This window comes from Oncorhynchus kisutch, unplaced genomic scaffold, assembly GCF_002021735.2.
Source record: "Oncorhynchus kisutch isolate 150728-3 unplaced genomic scaffold, Okis_V2 scaffold3489, whole genome shotgun sequence".
Classification (NCBI taxonomy): Eukaryota; Metazoa; Chordata; class Actinopteri; order Salmoniformes; family Salmonidae; genus Oncorhynchus; species Oncorhynchus kisutch.
The window spans coordinates 203,782-225,877 of record NW_022265434.1 but is presented as its reverse complement, the minus strand read 5'-3'; the positions used below and the strand labels follow the sequence as shown (position 1 = coordinate 225,877).

The following is a 22,096-nucleotide window of genomic DNA, read 5'->3' as shown; positions in this document are numbered from 1 at the left end:
ACAGTGGCCAAGTAGGTTTAAGTTGCAGTTTTAACAGTGGCCAAGTAGGTTTAAGTTACAGTTTTAACAGTGGCCAAGTAGGTTTAAGTTACAGTTTTAACAGTGGCCAAGTAGGTTTAAGTTACAGTTTTAACAGTGGCCAAGTAGGTTTAAGTTACAGTTTTAACAGTGGCCAAGTAGGCTACTGTGGCTATTTGATCATAATGTAAGCCTGCCAGGGTGGCCTACCATCAAAAACTATGGGAAAAATGCATCCCATAACATAAGCATGCTGAAAGTTTGTTGTTCATTTGTTTACAGAGAAAGCATTGTCTTTGGTAAAACACCAGTTAACAGCAGGCTGACAGGTCTGCTGTTAGAACCAGTAATGGCCGATTTAACAGTCTTGGGTAGCGGTATGACTGTGGCTTCCCTCCAGGCCTGAGGAAAACCACTTTCCTCTAGGCTCAGGTTAAAGATCTGACAGATAGTAGTGGTCATAGAGTCAGCTACCATCCTCAGTAGCTTTCCGTCTAAGTTGTTTGTCATTATTGATCGATAACAAAAAAAATCCACTTCTCCCACACAAACTTGACAAAATTAGTTATTTTTATGCATGAGTACGACGGCTCAGAGTATGGGCCTGAGTTGTGCCTGTCAATCCTATAGAATCCTACTCTGATGCACTCTGCCTACAAAATCTGCCTACAAAAATGTTCAAATACTCTTTTAACCTTAGCGCTTAGAATAGCCAATTCTATTTCCACCAACCATTTAATTTGTATGGCTTCAGGATCAACTTGAGGATTAAACTAATGCAGTCTGGGAAATATTGTATGGCTTCAGGATCAACTTGAGGATTAAACTAATGCAGTCTGGGAAATATTGTATGGCTTCAGGATCAACTTGAAGATTAAACTAATGCAGTCTGGGAAATATTGTATGGCTTCAGGATCAACTTGAGGATTAAACTAATGCAGTCTGGGAAATATTGTATGGCTTCAGGATCAACTTGAGGATTAAACTAATGCAGTCTGGGAAATATTGTATGGCTTCAGGATCAACTTGAGGATTAAACTAATGCAGTCTGGGAAATATTGTATGGCTTCAGGATCAACTTGAAGATTAAACTAATGCAGTCTGGGAAATATTGTATGGCTTCAGGATCAACTTGAGGATTAAACTAATGCAGTCTGGGAAATATTGTATGGCTTCAGGATCAACTTGAAGATTAAACTAATGCAGTCTGGGAAATATTGTATGGCTTCAGGATCAACTTGAGAATTAAACTATTGCAGTCTGGGAAATATTGTATGGCTTCAGGATCAACTTGAGGATTAAACTATTGCAGTCTGGGAAATATTGTACGGCTTCAGGATCAATTTGAGGATTAAACTAATGCAGTCTGGGAAATATTGTATTTTCCCCATATTGAAGAAAATGTAAGTGACTTATAGGACATTTTATAACTATTCACATACAGCTTTCCTTGATCATTCATTTTAAGTTTGTCCTGAATCTTTTCCTTCAACAATATTTTATATGCATGTACAGTATAACGACATGCTTAATGTTTTATGTCAAGATGTATATTTGTATAGACTACGTAACGGATGTGAAACGGCTAGCTTAGTTAGCGGTAGTTCGCGCTATTCATCTAAAATGGAATAGAAGAGGCATTTTAATTTAATTTGACTGTATTTCTGCCGTTGCTAAAGTTTGAAGCCACTCTGTGGGGCACATCGATCTGCACGTTGAACATAGTGAGATTGTAGACTCCTAAATTGACAGTACAGCTTGTTTAGGTGATTTTACAACAAACTAGCGACTTAACATGCTGATATTGTTTTTGGTATTATTGTGTGTAGCTACGTTTGTTTGTTTGCTAGATACAGAGAGCATTGCATTGTGGGTTTTGCGGTCGACCTGAGCTGCAACAGATTTCCACAATGGTTTTCACATGTTGCTACCAACCTTATTATAACGCCAAAATGAAAATCTGATTTATATTGACGTCAATAGACTCTTAAGGATTAATGGCAATCCCTGCATAATGTAAAAACTCTAAGTCTCATGTAGACCTGCATTGAACACCACATATAGGCTAAAGCTATTTCTATGTAAAAATGTTATGGGATTTGTTGCATTGGTGTGGTTGGTAGGCCATTCTAAGAGGCCTACATTATGCTCAAATAGCCACAATAGCCTATTGGCCACTGTCTACAACTGTAAGGGTACAGCATCCGTGTTCACTGTAAATGTGCACTGGAAGTTGCACAGAATTTTCTCGTTCAAGTTTCCGCTCCCAAGACCAGGAATTTGCTTAGTGTCCCAAAACATTAGAGGGAACATTGGTGGATGGTCTACTCTGCCAGAGGATTAGTATTAACATCTACACGTATCTCTCTCCTTTATCTCTGTAGTGGATGGTCTACTCTGTTAGAGGATCAGTATTAATATCTACAATATTTGAGAGATAGCCGTGAAGGATCCCAACATCTTTATGTTTTAATAATGTTCTTTCAGCTCTCTGCCAGAGGATCAGTCCAGGTGTGCAGTGTGTCAGCAGGTGCAGAGGGATCCAGTCTCTATCTCCTGTGGATACAGGTTCTGCAGACAGTGCATCACCAGATACTGGGAGAAACCTGCTCCTTCAGGAGACGATGACTGTCCTCAGTGTAGAAAGAGATCCAGAACACGTCCTGTACTACGGCACCTGAGTGAACCCAATGATGCCAGAGGCTCTAAAAATAGTAAGACAACTTGCACAGGCCAAAACCTCAATATGATTTACAGTAGTTAACTACAATAATATGAGATAATATAAATTACTGTAGTTGTGGAAGGCCCACTTCTCATCCTGTCAACGAATGTTTCTGTTACACAAGTGGACGACAACCTGCAGAGAGCCATAGTAAACCACAAAGACAGTCTGAAAAGGAGGTATGAATGTGTGATAGGCATTGAAAAAGCAGGGATTCAAAGTCCCCTGAACACGATTTACACAGAGCTCTACATCACAGAGGGAAAGCGTGAAGGGTTTAACAATGAACATGAGGTGTGGCAGCTAGAGACAGCATCCAGGACACCAACCTCACTTGACACAGCAATCCACTGCAATGACATTTTTAAACCATTACCTGGCCAAGAGAGAAGCATCAGAACTGTGCTGATGAAGGGTATCGCTGGCATCGGAAAAACAGTCTCTGTGCAGAAGTTCATCCTAGACTGGGCTGAAGGGAAGGCAAACCAAGATGTGGATGTCATATTTCTGCTTCCTTTTCGGGAGCTGAACTTGATTAAAGATCAGCAGTACAGTCTGCTTGGACTTCTAAATTATTTCCACACAGAACTAGACATAGGCAATGCAAAGAAACTCACTGCCTGTAAATCTATGTTCATCTTGGATGGTTTGGATCAGAGCAGATTTCCATTGGATTTCCAGCACAATGAAAAGGTGTCTGATGTCACACAGACATCGTCTGTCGATGTTCTGCTGACAAACCTCATCAAGGGGAATCTGCTTCCCTCTGCTCTCCTTTGGATAACCTCCCGACGAGCAGCAACCAATCAGATCCCCCCTGAGTATGTTGACCAGGTAACAGAGGTACGAGGGTTCAATGACCCACAGAAGGAGGAGTACTTCAGGAAGAGATTCAGTGATGAGGACCTGGCCAGCAGAATCATCTCACACATAAAAACATCAAGGAGCCTCCACATCATGTGCCACATTCCAGTCTTCTGTTGGATTTCTGCAACAGTCCTTGAACACATGTTGAGTACAGACAAGAGCAGAGAGATGCCCACGACTCTGACTGAGATGTCCATACACTTCCTGCTCATTCAGACCAGCCTGAAGAACCAGAAGTATCATGGAAGAGATGAGATGGATCAAGAGGAGCTCGTGGAGTCAGATAAGGAGATTATTCTGAAGCTGGGGAAGCTGGCGTTTGAACATCTGGAGAAGGGTAATCTGATGTTCTATGAAGAAGACCTGAAAGAGTGTGGCATTGATGTCAAAGAAGCCTCAGTGTACTCAGGATTGTGCACACAAATCTTTAAAGAAGAGTCTGTGTTCTTTCAGAGAGTGGTGTACTGCTTTGATCATCTGAGCATTCAGGAGTTTCTCTCAGCTGTCTACATATACCATTGTTACACAAACAAGAAAATGGATGCACTGAAGCCCTTCCTCAAGAGAAAGTCTAGAGGTGCGTCTGAAGAGCTAACCTTGGATGAGCTGCTGAAGAGTGCTGTGGATAAAGCCTTGGAGAGTAAGAATGGACACCTGGACCTTTTTGTCTGCTTCCTTCATGGCATGTCACTGGCAGCCAATCAGAAACTCCTACGAGGTCTGGTGACACAGACAGAAAGCAGTCCAGAGAGCGTCGAGAGAACGATCCGATCCCTTAAGGTGATGCAGAAGAACATGTCCCCTGAGAGGTGGATTAATCTCTTTCACTGTCTGATAGAGATGAAAGACCAGTCAGTCCAGGAGGAAATCCAAGCATACTGGAGGTCAGAGAACACATCCAAAATCCTCACACTTGCTCACTGTTCAGCACTGGCCTACATGCTGCAGATATCAGAGGTGGTTCTGGATGTGTTTGACCTGAAGGTATACAAGACGTCAGAGGAGGGTCGTAGGAGACTGCTCCCAGCTGTGAGGCGCTGCAGGAAAGCTCTGTAAGTATTCATGTAAATATCGCATACCAGAATAAATTGTAGTTACAGCAGCATTTTCATTGGCTGACTGGATTTGTAGGTACTATTGTGACATTTTCTCAGTTTAAACTTCACTGTATGTAGGAACAACATTATTTTAATTAGCTGACTAAACTTTCTATCAGCTGAAAACTTCTTCAACAACTTATAACACCAACTGATCAGAAAAAGTATAATTGAGGCATTTATACAAGGACTACATATTAGTTGTGCAGGGCTAACAGGGTTAGCAGGGAAAGCTAAGCGTAACATTATAATAACTTATCTGTCATGGTATTTACTCTGTGTTGACAGACTCACTGACTGTCACTTCTCAGACACGTTATGTGAAGTGTTGGCTTCAGTTCTCAGCTCAAACTCCTCACATCTGGTAGAGCTGGATCTGAATGAATGTTATGGCCTGACGGATTCAGGAGTGAAACTGCTCTCTGCTGGACTGGGAAATCCACAATGTAAACTGGAGACTCTGAGGTCAGTGTTCCTTTACTTGATCAGTAAGTGATACCTGTTCAGTAAAATCCATGTGTTTCTAATATAATAATGGACCTTAATTTAGGGACTTCTATTTTGATAGCAGTTGCTGTGGCTCTGGGTTTAATCAGCAGAGGTTGCTGGGATACCTGTTTAGTTTATGGTTTGGTGCCATTGCAGGTGCCAGATCTCTGCTCATAGTATTTCATCCTTCTTCTTTTTTTACATCTGCCCTGAAGTTGTGTAGCTCTAATGAATTGTGTCCATGGATAAATGTTTTACCCCGGCCTTGACTGCTCCTGTTATCAGCTTTAAATCCAAATCAGTGAAGGGACGTTGGAGACTGGGCCCAGTTGTGGAGTGCTACAGAAAGGCTCTGTAATTACTCATGTGTTGGTGCTTTCAAGACAACTGGGAACTCAAAAAAAACAATGTCAAATCATGAAGTCGGTGTTCTTCAGGTTGGAAAGTCAGAGCTCTAGAAAGAAGCCGGAGTTTCCGACATGGAATTCTGAGTTGAAAGACCGTTCAAATAGATTTTTCCCTGTTGGAGCGAGTTTTTTTTTGTCCCTGGAGTTATCAGTTGTCTTGAACGCACCAAAGTCGGAATTCTGAAATTCACGAGTTCAGAGTTCCCTGCTGGAAGCTACTTGTTTGAAGTGTTGCAATCAAGTGAAAGTGACAGAGATTTGTGGTGACTGTTAGGACAAGGGAAAACATCTAAATGAGATCCAACTGTTGCTTAAAGACGCACACAATTCTGTAAGCACGAGCGAGGCCACAAATAATGTGTCCAATAACTGACAATAATATACTATTTTTGACCGCTGTCATATTGACATATTCATTATGCCACTATTGGTTTTGTGTTGATTTTCTCGATTCACAAGCACGCTTGGCGTCTATACTCCAAGCCACAAGCTGTCACCAAGCTAAGAACCCTGGGACCGCACACCTCCCTCTGCAACTGGATCCTGGACTTCCTGACTGGTCAACCCAGGTAGTGATGGTAGGTTACATCACCTCAACCACGCTGACCCTAAACACGGGGCCCCACAGGTCTTAGCCCCGCTCCTGTACTCCCTGGACTCAAAGATGGTCACCTTGTTCCTGGCTCCTAGGCAACTTTGTTGTGTATTATTAGCCCAGAACATTCTTTTGCATTATCACATACAGACGGAAATAACTTTTGGATATCATAGAGGTGGTTACTCACCAACCAACATTTCAACCAGGAATACAACTTTCTTGAAATGGATCCTTTGTTCGTACCCTCCAAGGCTATTGAACTTATCCCAGAGGCTGCTCCAAGACGCCGCCGACGGAGAAGAGGTATTCGGAGTGGACTTTTAGTCCGACTCAGGAGGTGTGCACTACATCCACGGCTTCCGAGTATATTAATCGCTAATGTTCAGTCCCTGGACAATAAAGAAGATGAGATCAGGGTGAGAATCTCCTTCCAGAGATGCATCAGGGACTGTAACATACTCTGTTTCACAGAATCATGGCTCTCTCCAGATATACTGTCCCCGTCCATTCAGCCTGCTGGGTTCAGGAACTGTTCACAGAATCATGGCTCTCTCCAGATATACTGTCCCCGTCCATTCAGCCTGCTGGGTTCAGGAACTGTTCACAGAATCATGGCTCTCTCCAGATATACTGTCCCCGTCCATTCAGCCTGCTGGGTTCAGGAACTGTTCACAGAATCATGGCTCTCTCCAGATATACTGTCCCCGTCCATACAGCCTGCTGGGTTCAGGAACTGTTCACAGAATCATGGCTCTCTCCAGATATACTGTCCCCGTCCATTCAGCCTGCTGGGTTCTCATTATATTGTGCAGATAGAAATAAAGAACTCTCCGGGAAGAAGAAGAAAGGTGGAGGTGTATGTTTCATAATGAACTACTTAGCTACCAGTTACTTAACTACCAGTTACTCATCCATGCACCTTGGAGGGTGCTGCTATATGTACATAGATATGGAACACTCGTCACTTTAATAATGGAACACTCGTCACTTTAGTAATGGAACACTCGTCACTTTAATAATGGAACACTCGTCACTTTAATAATGGAACACTTGTCACTTTAATAATGGAACACTCGTCACTTTAATAATGGAACACTCGTCACTTTAATAATGGAACACTCGTCACTTTAATAATGGAACACTCGTCACTTTAATAATGGAACACTCGTCACTTTAATAATGGAACACTCGTCACTTTAGTAATGGAACACTCGTCACTTTAATAATGGAACACTCGTCACTTTAATAATGGAACACTCGTCACTTTAATAATGGAACACTCGTCACTTTAATAATGGAACACTCGTCACTTTAATAATGGAACACTCGTCACTTTAGTAATGGAACACTCGTCACTTTAATAATGGAACACTCGTCACTTTAATAATGGAACACTCGTCACTTTAATAATGGAACACTCGTCACTTTAATAATGGAACACTCGTCACTTTAATAATGGAACACTCGTCACTTTAATAATGGAACACTCGTCACTTTAATAATGGAACACTCGTCACTTTAATAATGGAACACTCGTCACTTTAGTAATGGAACACTCGTCACTTTAATAATGGAACACTCGTCACTTTAATAATGGAACACTCGTCACTTTAGTAATGGAACACTCGTCACTTTAGTAATGGAACACTCGTCACTTTAGTAATGGAACACTCGTCACTTTAGTAATGGAACACTCGTCACTTTAATAATGGAACACTCGTCACTTTAATAATGGAACACTCGTCACTTTAATAATGGAACACTCGTCACTTTAGTAATGGAACACTCGTCACTTTAATAATGGAACACTCGTCACTTTAATAATGGAACACTCGTCACTTTAATAATGGAACACTCGTCACTTTAATAATGGAACACTCGTCACTTTAATAATGGAACACTCGTCACTTTAATAATGGAACACTCGTCACTTTAATAATGGAACACTCGTCACTTTAATAATGGAACACTCGTCACTTTAATAATGGAACACTCGTCACTTTAATAATGGAACACTCGTCACTTTAATAATGGAACACTCGTCACTTTAATAATGGAACACTCGTCACTTTAATAATGGAACACTCGTCACTTTAATAATGGAACACTCGTCACTTTAGTAATGGAACACTCGTCACTTTAGTAATGGAACACTCGTCACTTTAGTAATGGAACACTCGTCACTTTAGTAATGGAACACTCGTCACTTTAATAATGGAACACTCGTCACTTTAGTAATGGAACACTCGTCACTTTAGTAATGGAACACTCGTCACTTTAGTAATGGAACACTCGTCACTTTAATAATGGAACACTCGTCACTTTAATAATGGAACACTCGTCACTTTAATAATGGAACACTCGTCACTTTAGTAATGGAACACTCGTCACTTTAGTAATGGAACACTCGTCACTTTAATAATGGAACACTCGTCACTTTAATAATGGAACACTCGTCACTTTAGTAATGGAACACTCGTCACTTTAGTAATGGAACACTCGTCACTTTAATAATGGAACACTCGTCACTTTAATAATGGAACACTCGTCACTTTAATAATGGAACACTCGTCACTTTAGTAATGGAACACTCGTCACTTTAGTAATGGAACACTCGTCACTTTAGTAATGGAACACTCGTCACTTTAGTAATGGAACACTCGTCACTTTAGTAATGGAACACTCGTCACTTTAGTAATGGAACACTCGTCACTTTAATAATGGAACACTCGTCACTTTAGTAATGGAACACTCGTCACTTTAGTAATGGAACACTCGTCACTTTAGTAATGGAACACTCGTCACTTTAGTAATGGAACACTCGTCACTTTAATAATGGAACACTCGTCACTTTAGTAATGGAACACTCGTCACTTTAGTAATGGAACACTCGTCACTTTAATAATGGAACACTCGTCACTTTAGTTATGTTTACATACTGTTTTACCCATTTAATATAAATGTACTGTATTTTAGTCAAGTGAGGTTGAAGAGGCACTGTTTTGTGTTCTTCATCACATTGTCTATGTGGGTGGACCAGTTCAGATTGTCAGTGATATGTACTCTGAGTAACTTGAAGCTTTTCACCTAATACACTGCGGGCCTTCAAATCCTCAAAACGTTAAACAGCTGCACCATTGAGAGCATCTTGACTGTCTGCATCACTGCCTGTTCTGAAAACCTTGTGAAGACTTACAAGGAGGAATGGGAAAAAATGTCAGTCTCTCGATGTGCAAAACTGATAGAGACATACCCCAAGCGACTTACAGCTGTAATCGCAGCAAAAGGTGGCGCTACAAAGTATTAACTTAAGGGGGCTGAATAATTTTGCACGGCCAATTTTGAAGTTTTTGATTTGTTAAAAAAGTTTGAAATATCCAATAAATGTCGTTCCACTTCATGATTGTGTCCCACTTGTTGTTGATTCTTCACAAAAAAAATACAGTTTTATATCTTTATGTTTGAAGCCTGAAATGTGGCAAAAGGTCGCAAAGTTCAAGGGGGCCGAATACTTTCGCAAGGCACTGTATATTACTACCGTTCAAACGTTTGGGGTCACTTAGAAACGTACTTGTTTTTGAAAGAAAAGCACATTTTTTGGCAAGCATCCTGGAGTCGCCTCTTCACTGTGGACGTTGAGACTGGTGTTTTGTGGGTACTATTTAATGAAGCTGCCTCTTGAGGACTTGTGATACATCTGTTTCTCAAACTAGACACACTAATGTACTTGTCCTCTTGCTCAGTTGTGCACCGGGGCCTCCCACTTTTCTTTCTATTCTGGTTAGAGCCAGTTCACACTGTTCTGTGAAGGGAGTAGTACACAGCGTTGTACGAAATCTTCAGCTTCTTGGCAATTTCTCGCATGGAATAGCATTCATTTCTCAGAACAAGAATAGACTGACAAGTTTCAGAAAACCTTAGTTTCCATTTTGAGTCTGTAATCGAACCCACGAATGCTGATGCTCCAGATACTCAACTAGTCTAAAGAAGGCCAGTTGTATTGCTTCTTTAATAAGCACAACAGTTTTCAGCTGTGCTAATGTAACAGTATAGACTTTAGCGCGCACCACCGCTAACTAGCTAGCCATTTCACATCGGCTACACTAACATTGCATAATGGTTTCCTAATGATCAATTAGCCTTTTAAAATGATAATCGATGTCGATATTGTAACGATCGTTTGTGGAAGAAGGTGTGGACCAAAGCGCAGCGTGGTAAGTTTTCATGATTTTTATTAACTGAACACTGAAATAACAAATAACAAAGAGAATGAACGAAAACCGAAACAGTCCTGTAAGGTGCAGAAAACACTAAACAGAAAATAACTACCCACAAACACCCTGTGGGGAAAAAGCTACCTAAGTATGGTTCCCAATCAGAGACAACGATAGACAGCTGTCCCTGATTGAGAATCAAACCCGGCCAAAACAAAGAAATACAAAAATATAGAAAAAATAACCTAGAATGCCCACCCTAGTCACACCCTGGCCTAACCAAAACAGAGAATGAAAGCCTCTCTATGGCCAGGGCATGACAGATATTTCATAAGAAATCCGACGTTTCCAGCTACAATTGTCATTTACACTAACAATGTCTACACTATATTTCTGATCAATTCAATATTATTTTAATGGACAAGAAATGTGCTTTTCTTTCAAAAACAAGGACATTTCTAAGTGACCCCAAACTTTTGAACGGTAGTGTATATCTACATCTATCATTCCAGTCTCCCTGCTCATAAATATGGAAGTGACTCTGTACATCGCTTCTTCTTCTCTAGTGTTCTTTTCATTTCTTCTCTTCTATTTGTATTTCTTGTGTGTTTATTGATTGATTGTTGGGTTTAGGACTTGCAGGAAATGAATTTCACTGTACTTGTGCACGTGACACTGAACAGTAATGATTAGTTTACTACGTGACATTGAACACTACTGATTAGTTTAGTACGTGACATTGAACACTAATGATTAGTTTAGTACGTGACATTGAACACTAATGATTAGTTTAGTACGTGACATTGAACACTAATGATTAGTACGTGACATTGAACACTAATGATTAGTTTACTACGTGACATTGAACACTAATGATTAGTTTAGTACGTGACATTGAACACTAATGATTAGTTTAGTACGTGACATTGAACACTACTGATTAGTTTAGTACGTGACATTGAACACTAATGATTAGTATGTGACATTGAACACTAATGATTAGTTTACTACGTGACATTGAACACTAATGATTAGTTTACTACGTGACATTGAACACTAATGATTAGTTTACTACGTGACATTGAACACTAATGATTAGTTTAGTACGTGACATTGAACACTACTGATTATTTTAGTACGTGACATTGAACACTAATGATTAGTTTAGTACGTGACATTGAACCGTAATGATTCGTTTAGTACGTGACATTGAACCGTAATGATTAGTTTAGTACGTGACATTGAACCGTAATGATTCGTTTAGTACGTGACATTGAACCGTAATGATTAGTTTAGTACGTGACATTGAACCGTAATGATTAGTTTAGTACGTGACATTGAACCGTAATGATTAGTTTAGTACGTGACATTGAACACTAATGATTAGTTTAGTACGTGACATTGAACCGTAATGATTCGTTTACTACGTGACATTGAACCGTAATGATTCGTTTAGTACGTGACATTGAACCGTAATGATTAGTTTAGTACGTGACATTGAACCGTAATGATTAGTTTAGTACGTGACATTGAACCGTAATGATTAGTTTAGTACGTGACATTGAACACTAATGATTAGTTTAGTACGTGACATTGAACCGTAATGATTCGTTTACTACGTGACATTGAACCGTAATGATTCGTTTAGTACGTGACATTGAACCGTAATGATTAGTTTAGTACGTGACATTGAACCGTAATGATTAGTTTAGTACGTGACATTGAACCGTAATGATTAGTTTACTACGTGACATTGAACCGTAATGATTAGTTTACTACGTGACATTGAACCGTAATGATTCGTTTAGTACGTGACATTGAACCGTAATGATTAGTTTAGTACGTGACATTGAACCGTAATGATTAGTTTAGTACGTGACATTGAACCGTAATGATTAGTTTAGTACGTGACATTGAACCGTAATGATTAGTTTAGTACGTGACATTGAACCGTAATGATTAGTTTAGTACGTGACATTGAACCGTAATGATTCGTTTAGTACGTGACATTGAACCGTAATGATTAGTTTAGTATGTGACATTGAACCGTAATGATTAGTACGTGACATTGAACCGTAATGATTAGTACGTGACATTGAACCGTAATGATTAGTACGTGACATTGAACCGTAATGATTAGTACGTGACATTGAACCGTAATGATTAGTACGTGACATTGAACCGTAATGATTCGTACGTGACATTGAACCGTAATGATTATTACGTGACATTGAACCGTAATGATTAGTACGTGACATTGAACCGTAATGATTAGTACGTGACATTGAACCGTAATGATTCGTACGTGACATTGAACCGTAATGATTAGTACGTGACATTGAACCGTAATGATTAGTTTAGGCTGCTGATATTTTCTTCATTCACCACATGCCTTTGTCTTTGTCTATTATTATTTGTTTTGTCGTTTATAAAAAGGTATCTGCACATCTGCTTTTGTTTTCATAGTTGTAACAAAGGTACCCCATGAATGAAATAGATTTTACACTTTTACACATACAATTCTGTGATATTTTAGCTTTTTATTTTTGTTAACATAAGCTAATGAAAATGTTCAAATATTTACATTTGGTTTTCTAATGTTACCTAACTCCTTCGTAAACACAACCAAATGACATTGACACGGAGGGGGGGGGGGGGGGGGGGTCCAATGAGGCTTTTGTAGTTAAATGGATTCATTAGACTGGTGGCTGTTGGTGCTCCTCCAGACCCGGCTATTAACCCATAGGGTTGTTTTTACTGTCAGGAAGCTTTGAGGATGAAATGCTCAGAACGTTTTTGTCTTTGATGATATTTGTCTGAACGTACTGCTAGAGTGTAAAATACACATATTTAACAAGCCAACGGGGAAATATGGTTTATATGCTTTATAATGACACTTCCAGTTTTGGCGGGAAAGACTGGGTTACCTGGGAGAAAATGTGGATTTTCGGTATGGAACATTTGTAAAATACAGGGAAAATATTCAACCCTAGTTCTGGGGATGATCTTTGTAAGAAAAGCAGTTTTGTTGGTGGACTAGATTGTCTATCAGCTGAAAACTCTTGAACAAATGATAATAAAAACGGATCAAATACAGTTGCAACATCTAGCCATGTCTTCACGTTGTAAACATTAGACGTGCACTGGTAAATGTGTAAGAAATTAAAGCTAAACGTACCGTTATAATACAACCTGTCTGTAATGGTGTTTACTCTGTGTTGACAGACTCACTGACTGTAACCTCACAGACACATCCTGTGAAGTGTTGGTCTCAGCTCTCAGTTCAAACCCCTCACACCTGAGAGAGATGGATCTGAGTAACAATGACCTGAAAGATTCAGGAGTGAAGCTGCTCTCTGCTGGACTGGGGAATCCCCACTGTAAACTGGGAAGACTGAGGTCAGTTTTCCTCTAGTTGATCAACAAGTGATAACCTTTAATTAGATCCACATATAATGGTTTTACATTGAAATGCTTACTCTGTGTTCATAGACTCGCTGGCTGTAAACTCACAGAAGCATCTTGTGAAGTGTTGGCCTCAGTTCTCAGCCCAAACTCCTCACATCTGAGAGAGCTGGATCTGAGTAACAATGACCTGAAGGATTCAGGAGTGAAGCTGCTCTCTGCTGGACTGGGGAATCCCCACTGTAAACTGGAGACTCTGAGGTCAGTGTTCCTGTACTTGGTAAACAGGTGGTAGCTGTTCACCAGATCCACGTGTGTTTAAGGACGAAAATACACAATTCAATGTACATCTGACCTTTGACTGACAGTGTGTGTATATATATATATATATTATACACACATACAGATGTACACTTTACTGTATCTACAGTGTATTTGGAAAGTATTCAGACCCCTTAACCTTTTCCACATTTTGTTACGCTACAGCCTTAATCTCCAATGGATTAAATAGTTTTTTCCCCTCATCAATCTACACACAATACCCCATAATGACATCACAATACCCCATAATGACATCACAATACCCCATAATGACATCACAATACCCCATAATGACATCACAATAGCCCATAATGACATAGCAAAAACAATATATATATATTTTTTTGCAAATGTATAAAAAAAAAAGAACTGAGAATTTTACATTTACATGAGTATTCAGACCCTTTACTCAGTACTTTGTTGAAGCACCTTTGGCAGCGATTACAGCCTCGAGTCTTCTTGGGTATGACGCTACAAGCTTGGCGCACCTGTATTTGGGGAGTTTCTCCCATTCTTCTCAGGTTGGATGGGGAGCATTGCTGCACAACTATTTTAAGGTCTCCAGAGATGTTTGATCGGGTTCAAGTCCGGGCTCTGGCTGGGCCACTCAAGGACATTGAGACTTGTCCCAAAGCCACTCCTGCATTGTCTTGGCTGTGTGCTTAGGGTCGCTGTTCTGTTGGAAGATGAACCACCGCCCCAGTCTGAGGTCCTGAGCGCTCTGGAGCAGGTTTTCATCAAGGATCTCTCTGTATTTTCCTCTGTTAATCGGTCCCTCAAGCCTGACCGGTCTCCCAGTCCCTGCCGCTGAAAAAGAGCCTCACAGCATGATGCTGCCACCACCATGCTTCACCTTAGAAATGGTGCCAGGTTTCTTCCAAACGTGCTTGGCATTCAGGCCAAAGAGTTCAATCTTGCTTTCATTTTGTTTCTCATGGTCTGAGTCCTTTAGGTGCCTTTTGGCAAACTTCAAGGGGCCTGACTACTTTCCTAAAAGACTTTTAGTAAACTTCAAGGGGCCTGACTACTTTCCTAAGAGACTTTTGGTAAACTTCAAGGGGCCTGACTACTTTCCTAAGAGACTTTTGGTAAACTTCAAGTGGCCTGACTACTTTCCTAAGAGACTTCTGGTAAACTTCAAGGGGCCTGACTACTTTCCTAAGAGACTTTTGGTAAACTTCAAGGGGCCTGACTACTTTCCTAAGAGACTTCTGGTAAACTTCAAGGGGCCTGACTACTTTCCTAAGAGACTTCTGGTAAACTTCAAGGGGCCTGACTACTTTCCTAAGAGACTTCTGGTAAACTTCAAGGGGCCTGACTACTTTCCTAAGAGACTTCTGGTAAACTTCAAGGGGCCTGACTACTTTCCTAAGAGACTTCTGGTAAACTTCAAGGGGCCTGACTACTTTCCTAAGAGACTTCTGGTATACTTCAAGGGGCCTGACTACTTTCCTAAGAGACTTCTGGTAAACTTCAAGGGGCCTGACTACTTTCCTAAGAGACTTCTGGTAAACTTCAAGGGGCCTGACTACTTTCCTAAGAGACTTCTGGTATACTTCAAGGGGCCTGACTACTTTCCTAAGAGACTTCTGGTAAACTTCAAGGGGCCTGACTACTTTCCTAAGAGACTTCTGGTAAACTTCAAGGGGCCTGACTACTTTCCTAAGAGACTTCTGGTAAACTTCAAGGGGCCTGACTACTTTCCTAAGAGTCTTCTGGTAAACTTCAAGGGGCCTGACTACTTTCCTAAGAGACTTCTGGTAAACTTCAAGGGGCCTGACTACTTTCCTAAGAGACTTCTGGTAAACTTCAAGGGGCCTGACTACTTTCCTAAGAGACTTCTGGTAAACTTCAAGGGGCCTGACTACTTTCCTAAGAGACTTCTGGTAAACTTCAAGGGGCCTGACTATTTTCCTAAGAGACTTCTGGTAAACTTCAAGGGGCCTGACTATTTTCCTAAGAGACTTCTGGTAAACTTCAAGGGGCCTGACTACTTTCCTAAGAGACTTCTGGTAAACTTCAAGGGGCCTGACTACTTTCCTAAGAGACTTCTGGTAAACTTCAAGGGGCCTGACTACTTTCCTAAGAGACTTCTGGTAAACTTCAAGGGGCCTGACTACTTTCCTAAGAGACTTCTGGTAAACTTCAAGGGGCCTGACTACTTTCCTAAGAGACTTCTGGTAAACTTCAAGGGGCCTGACTACTTTCCTAAGAGTCTTCTGGTAAACTTCAAGGGGCCTGACTACTTTCCTAAGAGACTTCTGGTAAACTTCAAGGGGCCTGACTACTTTCCTAAGAGACTTCTGGTAAACTTCAAGGGGCCTGACTACTTTCCTAAGAGACTTCTGGTAAACTTCAAGGGGCCTGACTACTTTCCTAAGAGACTTCTGGTATACTTCAAGGGGCCTGACTACTTTCCTAAGAGACTTCTGGTAAACTTCAAGGGGCCTGACTACTTTCCTAAGAGACTTCTGGTAAACTTCAAGGGGCCTGACTACTTTCCTAAGAGACTTCTGGTAAACTTCAAGGGGCCTGACTACTTTCCTAAGAGTCTTCTGGTATACTTCAAGGGGCCTGACTACTTTCCTAAGAGACTTCTGGTAAACTTCAAGGGGCCTGACTACTTTCCTAAGAGTCTTCTGGTAAACTTCAAGGGGCCTGACTACTTTCCTAAGAGACTTCTGGTATACTTCAAGGGGCCTGACTACTTTCCTAAGAGACTTCTGGTATACTTCAAGGGGCCTGACTACTTTCCTAAGAGACTTCTGGTATACTTCAAGGGGCCTGACTACTTTCCTAAGAGTCTTCTGGTAAACTTCAAGGGGCCTGACTACTTTCCTAAGAGACTTCTGGTATACTTCAAGGGGCCTGACTACTTTCCTAAGAGTCTTCTGGTAAACTTCAAGGGGCCTGACTACTTTCCTAAGAGACTTCTGGTATACTTCAAGGGGCCTGACTACTTTCCTAAGAGTCTTCTGGTAAACTTCAAGGGGCCTGACTACTTTCCTAAGAGACTTCTGGTAAACTTCAAGGGGCCTGACTACTTTCCTAAGAGACTTCTGGTAAACTTCAAGGGGCCTGACTACTTTCCTAAGAGACTTCTGGTATACTTCAAGGGGCCTGACTACTTTCCTAAGAGACTTCTGGTATACTTCAAGGGGCCTGACTACTTTCCTAAGAGACTTCTGGTATACTTCAAGGGGCCTGACTACTTTCCTAAGAGACTTCTGGTAAACTTCAAGGGGCCTGACTACTTTCCTAAGAGACTTCTGGTATACTTCAAGGGGCCTGACTACTTTCCTAAGAGACTTCTGGTAAACTTCAAGGGGCCTGACTACTTTCCTAAGAGACTTCTGGTATACTTCAAGGGGCCTGACTACTTTCCTAAGAGACTTCTGGTATACTTCAAGGGGCCTGACTACTTTCCTAAGAGACTTTTATTGTTTTTAGCTGCATCTTTTTATGTTCAAAGACCAGCAGTGTGATTTTGAAATCATGTTTAACTCTCTGCAGCTTGTCGCTCTGTGGAGTCGAAGAGGAAGGCTGTGCATCTCTGGTCTCAGCTCTGAGGTCAAACCCCTCACACCTGAGAGAGCTGGACCTGAGTAACAATCGCTCAGGAGACTCAGGAGTCAGACTGCTCTCTGCTGGACTGGAGGATCCACACTGCAGACTGGAAAAACTCAAGTATGTAGAGGGTTTGTGTCAATATGTGTTGATCATTGACATACTGTAATAGAGCTTGAGACCACCTGAGTGGAGGGACAAGTGTCTGGTAGATCAGAGTAGACCACCTGAGTGGAAGGACAGGTACTGGTAGATCAGAGTAGACCACCTGAGTGGAGGGACAGGTACTGGTAGATCAGAGTAGACCACCTGAGTGGAGGGACAGGTACTGGTAGATCAGAGTAGACCACCTGAGTGGAGGGACAGGTACTGGTAGATCAGAGTAGACCACCTGAGTGGAGGGACAGGTACTGGTAGATCAGAGTAGACCACCTGAGTGGAGGGACAGGTACTGGTAGATCAGAGTAGACCACCTGAGTGGAGGGACAGGTACTGGTAGATCAGAGTAGACCACCTGAGTGGAGGGACAGGTACTGGTAGATCAGATTAGACCACCTGAGTGGAGGGACAGGTACTGGTAGATCAGAGTAGACCACCTGAGTGGAGGGACAGGTACTGGTAGATCAGAGTAGCAAAGCTCTATCCCCACCTTTGTATTAACCAGTATGGGCCGGCGTCAGAGGTCTGAACACACCAACACACAAACCACAACCTGAGAAAAAACACATTGAAATACTTTATTACTTCCAAGTTCATAGGATCCCGTGGATAAGATGTGAGGTGGCCTACAAAATGTATGTAGTCTATGATTCAACCTGAGCATCAGTAGACTATGTGATTCAACCTGAGCATCAGTATGTGTCAGGAATAAACAAAATCTGTGGTATAATGACAGGCTATGTGGATAAACAAGCTCTTTGGTATAATGATAAGCTCTGGTATAATGATAGACTATGTGGATAAAGAAGCTCTGTGGTATAATGATAGGCTATGTGGATAAACAAGCTCTGTGGTATAATGATAGGCTATGTGGATAAACAAGCTCTGTGGTATAATGATAGGCTATGTGGTATAATGATAGGCTATGTGGTATAATGATAGGCTCTGTGGTATAATGATAGGCTCTGTGGTATAATGATAGGCTCTGTGGTATAATGATAGGCTCTGTGGTATAATGATAGGCTCTGTGGTATAATGATAGGCTATGAGCATCATTACGCACTAGAAGGTGACACGTTGCACAAAAGTGATACTCCGCAAACATGTGAATTCACTGCTCACAGGGAAATTATTTAAGTCGGATACAAAAGAACATGCTACAGCAAGCAGCCTGCTCTATTCCCAAGGTGTAGGGGAGAGGATGAGCACCCCTTGAAACCCAACTATTTGATCTGGTCCCCCAAATTCCCCCTCACTTCCTGCCTTAATCCCCGGCAGCTCTACCCAGCAGAGACTTGTAGGTTACGGAACCCAACGCTCATCAAAGCACCAGCTCCCCTCAATCACCTGCCAGAACTCTCTGCCTTATAACAGTTTCTCAGAGACCCAGGAAGAGGTGGCAAGGAGGCACAGGCATAGATCCATTACTTCATGATTTGAGGAAATCATTCCTTGTCAGCTATAATCACAGCTTCACCACAATACTGTAAGACATTTTTCTGAGTTTGGGTTGGTTATGATAATTGATAGTTATCAGGTTATGATAATTAATAGTTATCAGGTTAGTTATGACTATTGATAGTTATCAGGTTAGTTATGATAATTAATAGTTATCAGGTTATGATAATTGATAGTTATCAGGTTAGTTATAATGATTGATAGTTATCAGGTTAGTTATGATAATTGATAGTTATCAGGTTATGATAATTGATAGTTATCAGGTTAGTTATGACTTGATAGTTATCTGGTTAGTTATGACTATTGATAGTTATCAGGTTAGTTATGACTATTGATAGTTATCAGGTTAGTTATGACTATTGATAGTTATCAGGTTAGTTATGACTATTGATAGTTATCAGGTTAGTTATGACTATTGATAGTTATCAGGTTATGATAATTGATAGTTATCAGGTTAGTTATGACTATTGATAGTTATCAGATTAGTTATGACTATTGATAGTTATCAGGTTAGTTATGACTATTGATAGTTATCAGGTTAGTTATGACTATTGATAGTTATCAGGTTAGTTATGACTTGATAGTTATCAGGTTAGTTATGACTATTGATAGTTATCAGGTTAGTTATGACTATTGATAGTTATCTGGTTTGTTATGACTATTGATAGTTATCAGGTTAGGTATGATAATTGACATGCACTGTGAGCCAGACATACTTTACTTACCACCACATGAACAATGTGATATGCTGACCGTCTGTGTGTGTGAGGCAGAGAGATTGACTGCCTGTTCTCCTGCTCCCCTCACAGTGTGGAACCTGGTGGAGTGTACACAATCAAACCTTGGCCTAGAAAATGTGAGTGTTGACTGCTATGAATAATTAGCTTGTTATTAATCAGTCTTATTTCAAGTAAGGGGTTAGAAAATAATGAAATCATTTTTCAGAGCTTGATTGGTAAGTAATGTATGCATGTGTGGTTACCCTAATAGGACTTCCCTCTGTGGTTATATGTTGCTGTGTGTCTGTGTTTTATATGACCATACAGTATAACGTATCATCATTCAGCAAGTCTTAAATACTCTTTGTTTGGTCCTTTAATACCTAGAACCATTAACATTCTGATGTGGTCCTTTAATACCTAGAACCATTAACATTCTGATGTGGTCCTTTAATACCTAGAACCATTAACATTCTGATGTGGTCCTTTATTACCTAGAACCATTAACATTCTGATGTGGTCCTTTATTACCTAGAACCATTAACATTCCGATGTGGTCCTGTATTACCTAGAACCATTAACATTCTGATGTGGTCCTTTAATACCTAGAACCATTAACATTCTGATGTGGTCCTTTAATACCTAGAACCATTAACATTCTGATGTGGTCCTTTAATACCTAGAACCATTAACATTCTGATGTGGTCCTTTATTACCTAGAACCATTAACATTCTGATGTGGTCCTTTATTACCTAGAACCATTAACATTCTGATGTGGTCCTTTATTACCTAGAACCATTAACATTATGATGTGGTCCTTTAATACCTAGAACCATTAACATTCTGATGTGGTCCTTTAATACCTAGAACCATTAACATTCTGATGTGATATGAAGATGATTTGTGATATCCCTGGTCTTCCCCATCAGATGCCTGTGATCTCACACTGGACCCAAACACAGTAAACATAAAGCTCTCTCTGTCTGAGGACAACAGAAAGGTGACACGTAGCGAAGAGGCTCAGCCGTATCCTGATCACCCAGAGAGATTTGTGGACTGTGAACAGGTGCTGTGTAGAGAGGGTCTGACTGGGCTCTGTTACTGGGAGGTAGAGAGGAGTGGGATAGGGGCTGATGTAGGAGTGACATATAGAGGAATCAGCAGGAGAGAAGGGGGGGATGAGGACTGTGTGATTGGACAGAATGACAAGTCCTGGAGTCTGAGCTGCTTTAACAACCGTTACACTGCCTGGCACAATGATAATTACACTGACATAGACGTCCCGTCCTCCAGCTCCCACAGACTAGGGGTGTATCTGGACTGGCCAGCCGGCACTCTGTCCTTCTACAGAGTCTCCTCTGACTCACTGACCCACCTGTACACATTCCACACCACATTCACTGAGCCCCTTTATCCAGGGTTTCAGCTTTGGGATGACTCCTCTTCAATGTCCCTGTGTCAGGTGGTCCCTGTGCCAAACACTTGATGTTTGACTCTAATCCTGGTTATGTTCAGTAAGACACACTGGAACAAATATTGATATGAACTCTCTAGTCATGAGTTAACAGATGATTATTATATCTAAATATTCATGATTATGCACCACTGAAGTTGATAGACATTGTAAAATACCAATGAATAGAATGTATCACCACTGTGGTTAAAACGTCTCATTTAGACATCATTGATCGCGCTGTTATTGCTTTTTATGTTGGTAAATATTCCTGTCTGTAAAATGGTTGACTAAACAATCCTGCTTCTGTATAAACATAAATTCCACTGAATGAAATGTACAGGTCACAGATTTGACTAATAAAGGTTAATCAACCAGATGAAAGAAGTTCAGTTCTCAATGTTTTATGTTTCATAACAGTATGCCATTTAAATCAGTGGAGGCTCCTCAGAGGAGGAAGGGGAGGACCATCCTCCTCAGTGAAAATATTTAAAGTTATCGTTTTTAAATTAAAAACTATATAAAATATATTCACTTCACCCCCCCCAAAAAATTATGAAAACACCCTGTTTTGCAATGAAGGTCTACAGTAGCCTCA

General features: G+C 40.8%; 1 protein-coding gene across 1 annotated transcript; it reads left to right on the top strand.

Moving 5' to 3' along the window:
* The first annotated feature begins 3,260 nt into the window (after positions 1–3,260).
* LOC116371662 (NACHT, LRR and PYD domains-containing protein 12-like) lies at positions 3,261–21,885 on the top strand. The gene is made up of 7 exons (XM_031820555.1): positions 3,261–4,662; positions 4,996–5,172; positions 13,641–13,814; positions 13,908–14,081; positions 17,655–17,873; positions 20,099–20,181; positions 20,975–21,885. Exons 1-7 carry the CDS (start codon positions 3,374–3,376, stop codon positions 21,529–21,531), a joined length of 2,673 nt encoding a protein of 890 aa, XP_031676415.1. The 5' UTR covers positions 3,261–3,373; the 3' UTR covers positions 21,532–21,885.
* The last annotated feature ends 211 nt before the right edge of the window (positions 21,886–22,096 follow it).